The 12241-nt window shown below is 44.6% G+C and overlaps 1 protein-coding gene across 1 annotated transcript; it reads right to left on the bottom strand.

The window, feature by feature from the left end:
• Window positions 1-3113: 3113 nt before the first annotated feature.
• On the bottom strand, window positions 3114-9140 carry LOC103169450 (endogenous retrovirus group 3 member 1, envelope). The gene is made up of 3 exons (XM_007664854.3): window positions 8754-9140; window positions 5984-6102; window positions 3114-5191 (listed from the first exon to the last, which is right to left on the bottom strand). Exon 3 carries the CDS (start codon window positions 4099-4101, stop codon window positions 3241-3243), a length of 861 nt encoding a protein of 286 aa, XP_007663044.1. The 5' UTR covers window positions 4102-5191; window positions 5984-6102; window positions 8754-9140; the 3' UTR covers window positions 3114-3240.
• Between the last annotated feature and the right edge of the window lie 3101 nt (window positions 9141-12241).

Here is a 12241-nt window from a genome sequence, read left to right as displayed (position 1 = left end):
ACATTATTATTATTAACCCACATGCACTCCAAAAATATCAGTGGTTGACAAACTATCCATGGCTTCTCTAGCTGTTCAGTGAACCTTTTTTATAGCTATTTCCCTTTCATGGTCTTACTGTAGCTAGGATGGAAAAGATGAAACAAAATTCAGCTGGAATGAAATAGGGGCAGCAGCAGAGTTCTTGGCACATAGTAAGTACTTAAATACCATAATTACTATTATTATTATTGACAGAGAGGAAGATCATCTATCACTCGATGGGGTATGGCTAAAGAAGCAGGGAAGTAGCAAAGTGTAGTGGATAGAGCAGTGACCTGTGAGTCAGAAGGTCATGTGTTAGCGTGGCTCAGTGGAAAGAGCCCGGGCTTGGGAGTCAGAGGTCATGGGTTCGAATCCCCACTCTGCCACTTGTCAGCTGTGTGACTGTGGGCAAGTCACTTAACTTCTCTGTGCCTCAGTTACCTCACCTGTAAAATGGGGGGAATTAACTGTGAGCCTCATGTGGGACAACCTGATTACCCTGTATCTACCCCAGCACTTAGAACAGTGCTCTGCACATAGTAACCGCTTAACAAATACCAACATTATTATCATGTGTTCTAATCCCAGCTCCTCCACTTGTGTGGTGTTGGGCAAGTCACTTTACTTCTCTGTGCCTCATCTCATCTGTAAAATGGGGATTGAGACTGCACGCCACATGGGGCAGGGACTGTGTCTAACCTAACTTGCTTGTCTTGTATCCACCTCAGGGCTCAATACAGTGCTCTGTACATAGTGCTTAACAAATACCACCAATTATTATTCTTATTAGATCGATAGTTCCTTATGCAAGTGTGGAAAGTACTGAATATTGATTGGTTTATTGCAGCTAACACTTAGATTGATATCTGCTGTTTAGTCTCTAAACTCCTTGTGAGGAGGGAATATGTCCACCAACTTTGTGCTATATGCTCCCGTACAGTGCTCTGCCCATAGTAATTGTTCAATAAATAGCAGTGATTGTTTATTCTGCCTCCTTGACCTATCATGGGCTGATCAAAGTTTATGCCCCAAAAGAGCCATGTGGTGCCTGACTACTCTCACCAGATCACCACTGCTGGGTCTTCCAGCAGCTCTCATCTGTCCAGATGGTTTGATACTGTGCTTTGATATGTTTGCTGTTATGGTCATATGACTAATTCACGATACAACCTTGATCAGACTAAGATTCTGGTGCATTTGTATAAGTGGAGATAGTAGTATCCACAATATTTAATGCTTACTGTATTCAGAGCTATGCTAAAAGCTGGGAAAGAATAGGGGTGGAAATTCCATTTAATCTGCTCTGGGGACTAACAATCTCAGAGTATAAATGCAGTGACTGGAGACACATCAGGAAGGATAAAACAAACAAGTCAGTAGGAAGTCTACCCACTGTTGCCTTCAGCCAGGTTTTCTGCCTCCTATCTAATGTCTCTGAGCATACACCAATACCTTGACTCACCATCTCCGGAGCTATGGTAAGCCCCATGCAGGATCAAGAGCAATGGTAAAAAGATGGCAAAGGGGTGTTGGGATTGTTATTGTGGGCACAAGAGATGCAGGTATTGTACTCTCTCAAGTGCTTAGTGCAGTGCTCTGTACACAGTGAGCACCCAATAAATACAATTGAATGAATGAATGCTGGGAAACTTCTTTGGCAATTCTTCCCCAAATGTGAAATCAATCACTGTTTTGGTATCCTGTTGGTGAGACCAGGAAATATACAGAGAATGTATGACAAGAAGGATTGCTAAAAGTATCATTCCAGTGCTGGTAGATTGATCATGTGGTGATTGTCCTGCATTTCACAGTAAATGTGGCTTGTAAACCATACTGATCAAACTGCCTGAGGGAAGAGCAGCTTTTAGATCTTGTAGCCACCATTTGGAATAGACCAGGATGAGAATCAATTTGTTCTGCCAACTCCATCTCTTATCTCTAGAGCCTGTTCCTCATCTAGCAGTGCACTGGTGATAATGTATCTTAGCAGTGCAGGTGCATGCTGAGCGAAGGACAGAGCTAACAGTGCCCATACCAAAAAGGAGAAGTCAGCAAACCTACAACTGTAATGTGGCTTTCAGTTGCAGTTGTCTTTTGCAAAAAATTTATTTTCTTTGCATTTGTCTGTAATGAACTTATTCCATAAGTATCCTGGTTCTCTGTAGCCTTTCTCCTAGTATTTAGGTATTGTATCAATAATTATGGCATTTAAGTGCTTACTATGTGTCAAGCACTGTTCTAACCACTGGTATAATACAAGTATTATAATAATAATGTTGGTATTTGTTAAGCGCTTACTATGTGCAAAGCACTGTTCTAAGCGCTGGGGTAGATGCAGGGTAATCAGGTTGTCCCACGTGAGGCTCACAGTTAATCCCCATTTTACAGATGAGGGGACTGAGGCCCAGAGAAGTTAAGTGACTTGCCCACAGTCACACAGCTGACAAGTGGCAGAGTCAGGATTCGAACTCATGACCCCGACTCCCAAGCCCGTGCTTTTTCCACTGAGCGACGCTGCTTTTCTACATACTCGCTTATTAAGAAAGTGTGTGGGATACCAAGACCCTTATTCAAAATAAATGCTCAGAGTTGTCTCAAGGTAACAGTCAAAAGAGTTTTATTACGGTTCTTGCAAGAAGCGGGGACAGTCCCGGCTCCGACGAATAGGAACAAGGAGTGCCTGTTTTACAGAAGCAGAGCAGCTAGTTAAATAGAGAAAAGACAAAGAACCCCCCCCCCCCCCCCCCCAATCTTCTGTTGGCTTTTGTTTTCATTGGTTGGGCAGAATTCCTTTCCTTATTAGGGAATTTTTTGCCTAGTTTGTGTTTCCAATGGTCAGGTGGTCTCGGGGGTGGGGGGGGGGATGTAACCTTAGTCTAGTATTTCACCATTTTCAGCTAACTGAGGATACCTCAACACTATGGTCAACCATTTTATCCCACTCAATCCCACCTCTTATATTTGGAAATCCTTGAGGGTTCCTCACAAGTTATTTGTGTTCAAATTTTCTCAAAGCCACCAAGCACTGGACGTCGACATCATCCCTGTCAGAGTCAACCCCTTCTATTGGGAGCCATCCCTGGCTTTTCATGATCATCATTTGAACATTTCCTTCTGCCTTGACCATTTTGGATAAGGAACTTTGTACGATCCCTGTAATCAGCAAATGGGTAGGAGGATAATTCCACTGAGAGCAATCAGGCCAAACCATAGAACCTACTTCCACCAACTACCCCCGAACCATACCCACCATGAACTATTATAGGGGGAGCTCCATGTTTGAACAGGGACGTAAGCTAGCTTCCTGATGTCTTGTGTTATCTCTTTGACTAGTCTTCCATTATCGTCGATTTTCATGCAACAATTCGTAAGGTTGAGTTTCCCACAGACTCCTCCTACTTCCACTAAACTATGTTGTATTTCTGCTTCCCATGTCTGGGTCGCTTGGTCTGCTAACAGGTCCAATGCCTTAGCAGTTTGGTTGGTGATGACTTCCACAACGGCTTGTAGCCTAATTAACCTGTTCAGCATGTAGATGGGAGTTCTATATCTCCAACTTCCACCTTGAGCCCAGGTCGCAGGCCCATATTCTTTAATTATTCTTTCAGGGGGCCACTCCTTTACCCGCCCATTGGCATTTCCAGCTTGGGTAAGGGAGGTGTCGATACTTCTTGTCAGCCTCCCCATTTCTTCATATAATGGAATGGCCAGATGCTTTCCAGCTTGTTCTGGTAGGAAGGAGAATTTGGGCCGAATTAATCCTATATAACAAACCCCAGTCCAATTTAGAGGAAGATGGGTGTATGCTGTCTTTCCACAAATCCAATAGTGTCCCTTTAGGGCTGGCTGTTTTTCCTTAAATATACGAGTTCGATTTTCGCTGTCTCGTATATTAGGATAATATTGCTGATCCACTAGCCCCAAGGGTCCCGCTCCGTAGTTGTGATCGTACTGACACTTCCAAAGTTTTTGTTTGCCCTTCCACTCACACGTCCTACACAACTTGCCCCTGTTTTGTTTCGAAGACTCCAAAACTGAGTTAGTCCCCCTCTCCACGTCTGATTTTGCCACTTCCATTCATAATGGACCCTTGTCCAATTACCAGTTTGATTTGCTGCCTTACACATGGCATGATCTAAGTTCCCTTTGCACATGCCTCTAATTGTGCCTCCTCCTCCTAACTTATAGTGGCATGAGGAACTATTAGCCGACCCATCTGGGGCGTTAGGAGGGTGATCAAGGCATGACATCCAGGTTCCGTTAGAGCACTTGACATGGGTCTGATTCCACTGATCCTTATACTGTGTACAGTTGATGGTTTTGAGAACGGCTCTCCTTGTATAAGTGTAATCACAGTGGCTAACGCCCATCCCTCTCCCTATTCCAGTCTGATTTAGGCAATATTTACTCTCTGGGGCTGCCGCTAAGGCCCATTCGTGTTCCTCCTCTGCTTTCCAGAACCCTGTCCCATTATGTGTTTGTGACTCAGGATCCCAGTGGGGCTGAGGGGAACAGATAGCCAAGGCCATTGGGTTGAGCCTTGTGGCCCACCACAAATCCAGCAGTTAGTCAGATTAAATGTTACAGCAATCGTCTGGATAAATTGCTGGAACCGGTTTTCTCCAATGGGAGAGGGATTGATGGGCAAGGCTGAGCAAGCACTGGAGGCCAACAGGAGCATCCCCAATACCGGAGTTGGTCCTTTCGATCCTCCCAGCAGGCCCATCTTAAGGCCCCCTAGGTTGCCTTGGTCGACCCCAAGGAGTGACACCATTAGTGCAGCCGGGGATGGATGGATTGGATGTGGGGGCCTCTAGCAATACACACAATTACACTACTTACAAAACAAAAGAGTGACTGTGGTATTATGATCAAGAGAGAAATACCGAAGATTCTTCACCTCCTAAGCAGAGGTGAGGAATTGTCCATCGGGGAGATCTTACGTTCTCCTGAGGTGCAGTCTTAGTTCGTTGTCCGGATCTGGAACTGCGGTCCAAGCCTCCGGAGTGTCCACAGGTCCCTTGGTGCGAGTGCGATGGGTCCACCCCAGCTCCTGAGTCCGGACGGCGGTGTCAGATGTCAGAAGGATCTGGAAGGGTCCCTCCCAGCTGGGCGTCAGCTTCTCCTCTTTCCAAGTCTTTATCAGGACCCAATCTCCGGGTTGGTACTTATGAATCGGGAATCCAAGGGGAGGGGTTTGAGCAATAAGTCCTTTGATTTTTAACTCTTTCAGGTGTTTAGTCAAAGCTAACACATATTCTCTAATAAATCTATCTTTAGTCTCCCATACTGGGTCCACTTTCCTCTCCTTGTCTCCTGGATAGGGATGCCCAAACATTAGTTCATATGGTGACAACCCAATGTCCCTCCTCGGCTTGGTTCTTATTCTTAGCAAGGCCAGAGGCAAGCATTTTGTCCAGGGCAGCTGAGTCCAATTTGGTCAGTTGCCTTTTTATCTCCTGGTTCATCCGTTCTACTTTACCCAAAGACAGGGGATTCCAAGGAGTATGGTCTTGGGACAGGGATTGGAGGATTTTCACTGTGAAGTGTGTCCCCTGATATGAGTCTATCCATTCTACCAGCCCATACCAAGGAATTATTTGTTCTAGGAGTACTTTGCTGACCAGTGGGGCCGTAGCTCAGGGCAACGGAAAGGCCTCAACCTATGAAGTCAAGTGGTCCACTACGACCAAGAGGTATTTGAGACGTCCTACTGGTGGGAGTTCAGTATAGTCTATCTGGACATTCTGGAAGGGCCGGTAACCCGGGGGTCGGCCTCCTGATCTGACTCGGCGTAGGGCAGACTTATTCGTCCTTCGACAAATTAGGCAACCCTCCACCAGTTGTCTGGCCAGGGTGTACAGTCCAGGTGACATGTACCTAATCAGTACTGCATCACATAGATTCTGAGCATCCCAGTGACTCCCTTGATGTAGATATTGCAGCACACATCTCATACCTGTTTTGGTTAGTACCTCTCGACCATCCGGGAGAAACCAATGATCATCTTCCCTTCTTTGGGCACCCAGCTGGGTATCTTTCTGTTGTTCCTCAGGAGTAAAGGATGGAGAAGGGAGACTAGGGGATAAGGTGGGAATCAACACCATTATTGTCTCAGCTTGCCTCAGTTCCCTTTCCCCTGCCCTTCTAGCCTCCTCATCAGCCAGTCGGTTGCCTTGGGCCTCGAAGGAAAACCCAGCCTGGTGTCCCTTTTACATGAACCACTGAAATGACTTCGGGCAATAGTAAGTTACTTAGAACTTCTGTTACTAAAGTTCCATGAGCTAGATCTTTACCCTGGCATTAACCAGTCCTCTTTCCTCCCATATCTTCCCAAACAGCTTTTTGTATAACTACAAAGTACTGCAGGTTAAGATACTCATCTTTGCCTTTCAAGAATTATCCAGCTTTGCATTTCAAGAATTTTTCTACCACCACCACATGAACTTTGTTTAAACTAAACGCTCTGTGGTAAGACTATACATTTCAAATTTATAGTAATGCTTAATGCAAATGCAGTTTCTCCTTGTGAATATTCCACTAAAGACAGTACCCAACCTCTTCCTGAATAAACAGGCTTGTCAAAGCTCAGGAAGTGAACAATTTGCTATTCAAACAACTTGAAGAAACTGCACCTGCATCTTTTTTTTTTTAAAGTATACAATTTCAATCAACTCCTGTACTTCCAAAGGTTATAAAGTTGGGAACATTCACATTCAATTAGTTTGGTTCAAAGAAGAAGGTCAAATGATAAGATCCTGCAATTCCAATTTCACCCCATTGTTTTCCTAGATTGGCTTATCAGACCTATGTATATTTAAAAATCCCATAATTACTCTCCTCATCTCTCCTCCACATAGACTTTGGTGGCTTCATCTAGCAAATCTCATATTTCCTTCCTGTTCTACCCCTCTATCTTTTGAATCTTTCTGGCAATATCCGGCCAGGCATTAGTTACAAAATGTAACTTTAGGCTAGGGTTTAACTCATCACTTTCTGAGTCTATCCCCGAGTATTTGCAGACCCCTTCTCTTAGCCGCTCCAAAAACGGGGCTGGTGACTCGTCCTTTCCTTGTGTGATCTCAAAGGTTCTTTTTATATTATGGGGTCTGGGAACAGTGTTCCTAATTCCCGCTATCATCAAATCTCTCAGATCCTGCATCTGCCTTCCGTGGGCCTGGTCATTATTATTCCACCCTGGGTCGGTCATGGGGTATTTTTGATCAGCTGGAGTGACCCCAACCCCTGGAGGGTGCCGGCGCTCCCATTCTGTCATAGCTGCTGCTCTAATTTGGGCTCTCTCATCCTGGTTAAATAACATACTAAGGATGTGCATTAACTCGTCCCACGTGTACAAACTTTGGCCAAGGAATAATAATAATGTTGGTATTTGTTAAGCGCTTACTATGTGCCGAGCACTGTTCTAAGCGCTGGGGTAGACACAGGGGAATCAGGTTGTCCCACGTGGGGCTCACAGTCTTAATCCCCATTTTACAGATGAGCTAACTGAGGCACAGAGAAGTTAAGTGACTTGCCCATAGTCACACAGCTGACAAGTGGCAGAGCTGGGATTTGAACTCATGACCTCTGACTCCAAAGCCCATGCTCTTTCCACTGAGCCACGCTGAATTGTTCTGCTACTCCCGTGGGATCCTCTTAGAGGGATTTTAGATCCTTCTTGAAATTCCTTACTTCCATGCCACTCACAGGGGCCCCTACATAACCGATATGCCCAGTTGCAGTGGGCACTTCCCAGAGGGGATACATTTTCTCCCCAGGGGCAACAGCGTCAGGGAGCGGAAAGTTCTCGAGATCCCTTCTCAATTGTCTCAATTCCTTGCTCAAAATTCCAGCGGGCATATCCCCAGTTACTTCGAGATTATTGGGGGGGAGGGGCACTCCCGGGATCGAGAGAGAAGGTCGGCGCCTGTGAAACAGGTCGCGACTGCGGGGGGAGGGATGTAGGGAGGAGGTAGGACGAGGAGGGGGGTCCCACGGATGCGGGGGCTTATCCCTCTCCTCGTCTTTTCTTAACGCCCCGATTTCCTTACTCTTTGAGGGTTTTGTCGCTGGAAAGAAAACGTTAATTTCCGGTAGCCAGAAACAGGCATACATGCTTTCTTCAGGACTGGGCGTTTTTTTGTCATTCACATAAAGAACCAGTTTCTGGCACGCCCAGTCCTCGGAGGAGCCATACCTTGGCCAGGTTATTCCTCCTCCCAAATCTTCCTCCCCTCAAACAAAGCAACAATATTTAATCATTTTTTATCTTTCTCTTTTTTTTTTAATCTTTCCCTACATATTTTGGTAAATAATTCCAATTCTGTAACCGATTACCTAAAGGACTATCTTTGGGGATATTCAGGACATCTATGTCCTTCTTGGAGGCTTGCGATTTCCTAGATAGAAGAGGGTACTTGCTCTCCCCCCTCCTATCCCTGGATCCCAGAAGAGGGTACTTGCTCCCCCCCCTTCTGTCCCTGGATCCCAGAAGGGGTTACTTGCTCTCCCCCCTTCTGTCCCTAGATCCCAGAAGAGGGTACTTGCTCTCCCCCCTTCTACTAGGGTGGTGAGGGTCGCCCACTCACCGTCAGTCACCCGGGAGCCTACTCTGAGGTCTCTTCCCTGGATCCCAGAAGAGGGTTCTTGCTCTTCCCCCTCCTATCCCTGGATCCCAGGAAAAGGGGGTACTTGCTCTCCCCCCTTTCCCCAGACCAAAGATCGCTTACCTTCGGGTTATGCGCGCATAAGTTACCTGACTGTTATCCCATTGGCCGGCCGGTCTTCTCTCAATTCACTGCCTCCATGCTTTTGATTGCTACTGAGTTCCTCCGCTTCGGGTTACTTTCTCGAAGAGAGGGGAGGTCCCCGACCGCTCCTTCTCAAAGGCTCCCAGGAGTAAAATTCCCGGGTGGCGCCTGCCTCTGAGCGGGGGTCCAGACCGTCCTCCCAAAGAGAAATCAATCCAGGACGAGCCCCCAAAACTGTGTGGGATACCAAGACCCTTATTCAAAATAAATGCTCGGAGTCATCTCAAGGTAACAATCAAAAGAGTTTTATTACGGTTCTTGCAAGAAGCGGGGACAGTCCCGGCTCTGACGAATCGGAACAAGGAGTGCCCGTTTTACAGAAGCAGAGCAGCTAGTTAAATAGAGAAAAGACAAAGAACCCCCCCCCCCCATCTTCTGTTGGCTTTTGTTTTCATTGGTTGGGCGGAATTCCTTTCCTTATTAGGGAATTTTTTGCCTAGTTTGTGTTTCCAATGGTCAGGTGGTCTCGGGGGTGGGGGGGGGGGGGGGGATGTAAACTTAGTCTAGTATTTCACCATTTTCAGCTAACTGAGGATACCTCAACACTATGGTCAGCCATTTTATCCCACTCAAAAGGAACATTTAGAAGGCTCAGGTTGTTAGTAAGAAGGGCCCAGTGAAAGGATAGGGAAAGAAGCCTACAAACCTGGTTGTTTTTCAGACACTTTGGCCAGCTGAGGAACAAATTACTAGTGCAAAGAAAGAACAAGTAAAGCAAAGTGTCAAGTTAGCTAAACCAATAACTTTGGAGAAACTCGAAAAGCAAATGGAGATGTTAGACCAGATAAAGGAGTCCAAATAAACTGCACAGTTATGTAGGGATGAATGAAAGTTGTGAGGGAGATGCAATTAACACATATAAAGGGAGACCATCTTTATTTTTTTTTAATTTAAGCAAAAGAGGAGGGACAGAAAATGTTACCTCCTTGGTAGACAGGAAGGGAAAGAAATTATCAGATAAGGGGTCACTGGTACAGATTCCTTTTTTTCTACTCTGTCTACACAACAAAGATCAAAGTAAATCATTGATTGCAAGTCCACTTGGAATGGAAGTGTGGAAAACCAAACAAGAATCAGGAAAGAAAAAATATATATATATATGTACATATATATATATATATAAACACACACACTTTTTTTTCTGGGCATATTTGAGTCATTAAATTGCACTTATTGAATGCTTACTGTGTGCATAGCACTGAACTAAGCGCTTGGGAGAGTACAACATAATAGACATATTCCCTGCCCACAATGAGCTTATTCTAGAGGGGGAGACAGACATTGATATAAATAAATGCTTTACAGATATGTACGTAAGTGATGTGGGGCTGGGAGGCGGGGGATGAATAAAGGGAGCAAGTTAGGATGATGCAGAAGGGAATTAAGGAAAAGAAGGCTTAATCAGGGAAGACCTCTGATGATATGCATCATAAAGTATTTAAGAAGTATCTATGAAAACTCGTGGAAGGAATTGCTGAGGATTGAAATGGTCCAAAAGCTGTCCATCTTTTCAAAGTGAAAAAATAATTTAGTAATTTATAAACCAGTGAAGTTAACATACTTGGGGAAAACTTAGGATAAAGTATCAAGTGAACTTGTGACCTCCTAGGAGAGAATGGTATAAAGGAAAAAAAAAACACTAACTGGGAGTCAGGGAACCAGATTCTAATCTTACCTCTTCCAATTGGCTGCTGCATGACTTTGTCACTTAACTTCTCCATGCCTCAGTTTCCTCATCTGTAAAATGGGGATGGATTGCCTGTTCCCTTTCCTCTTTAAATTGAGTCCCATATAGAACAGAGTGTCTGACCTAATTGTTTTATATCTATCCCAGTGCTTAGTAGAATGCCTGGAACATAAGGACTTAACATACTTATTATTATGAGACGAAGGTACTAGGAGCCAACCAACCTGATTTCTGAAAATCAGATTTGTGCCAGACCATCTCGTATACAGTGACAGTTCCACAAACAAAGCAGCAATAGATATAATTTTGCTCAATCTAAGCCCAATCAATGGCAGGTCCAGTATCCTATCTCCAAATAGAATCAAAGGCTCTTGGTGGAACAGAATAATAATGTTGGTATTTTTTAAGCGCTTACTATGTGCCACGCACTGTTCTAAGCGCTGGGGTAGATACAACGTAATCAGGCTGTCCCACGTGAGGTTCACAATATTAATCCCCATTTTACAGATGAGGTAACTGAGGCACCGAGAAGTGAAGTGACTTGCCTAAAGCCACACAGCTGTCGGGTGGTGGAGGCGGGATTAGAACCCATGACCTCTGACTCCTAACCCCGGGCTCTTTCCACTGAGCCAAGAATGATTCTCCAACCCTAACATCCTTAATTATTCATTTTCATAATTAGTTATGAATTTATCCAACAACTTATTGAATCTACTGCAATTTTCTACACTTGTAACATCCTGTGGAATACCATCTGCTTACCTCCCACTGTGTGAAGAAATATTTCCTTTTGTTTGTTTTGAACTTCTACTCTTCTAGCTTCAGTGAATGCCCTCTATTTCTGGTGGGATGGGAGTTTAACCCGTCCACCCCCTTTATGCCTTAACAGATTTCAATCACAATCCCTTTTGGCCTTCATCGTTTGACTGAATACTTTTTAAAAAAATTTGTTCTTGAACAGGAGCTGCTTCAATCCCTTGACCTTTTTAAATTGCCCTTCTCTTTATCTTTTCTGGCTAGATTGTCTCCTTTCTAAATGACAAAGGCCTCTAGGAGTTAACTATCTGTTTTACATAATTTCAATTGTGCTTTGTTTTGTGTTCCCTTTCTGATAATGATTAGGAGGCATCTTTTTGTTTGCCACTGCATATTGGGCTGGTAGTCTCAGGGAGAAGATTTGTTTGTGGCTCCTATTCTCAGGTCACTTATTGAACACTCCAACAGTTTAGGGAGATAGCATGGCCTAGTAGAAAGTATGGGATTGGGAGTCAGAAGATCCAGGTTCTAATTCCTCCTCCACCTCTTGCCTGCTGTGGTGACCTTGGGCAAGTCATTTAACCTATCTCATTTTCCTCACCTGTAATAATAATGATAATAATTATGGTATTAAGTGCTTACTATGTGCCAAGTACTGTTCTAAGTGCTGGGGTAGATATAGGGTAGTCAGGTTGTCCCAAGTGGGTCTCACAGTCTTAATCCCCATTCTACAGATGAGGTAACTGAGGCATGGAGAAGTTAAATGGCTTGCTCAAGGTCACACGGCAGACAAGAGGCAGAGGCGGAATTAAAACTCATATCCTCTGACTCCCAAGCCCATGCTCTTTCCACTAAGCCACGCTGCTTCTCTGCAAACGAAGATTGCAAACTTGTAAAATGAAGATGAAGTATATTTTCCCTTCTTCTTGGACTGTGTGCTCCATGTAGAAAGGGCTTTGTCTAA

The sequence above is a fragment of the Ornithorhynchus anatinus genome, chromosome X1 (assembly GCF_004115215.2).
Source record: "Ornithorhynchus anatinus isolate Pmale09 chromosome X1, mOrnAna1.pri.v4, whole genome shotgun sequence".
NCBI lineage: Eukaryota > Metazoa > Chordata > Mammalia > Monotremata > Ornithorhynchidae > Ornithorhynchus > Ornithorhynchus anatinus.
This window is presented reverse-complemented; position numbering and strand designations above follow the sequence as displayed.

Excerpts from the sequence above, each read along its gene's own strand:
- LOC103169450 (XM_007664854.3), bottom strand. The coding sequence starts at position 4,101 with ATGGAAGTGGCAAAATCAGACGTGGAGAGGGGGACTAACTCAGTTTTG.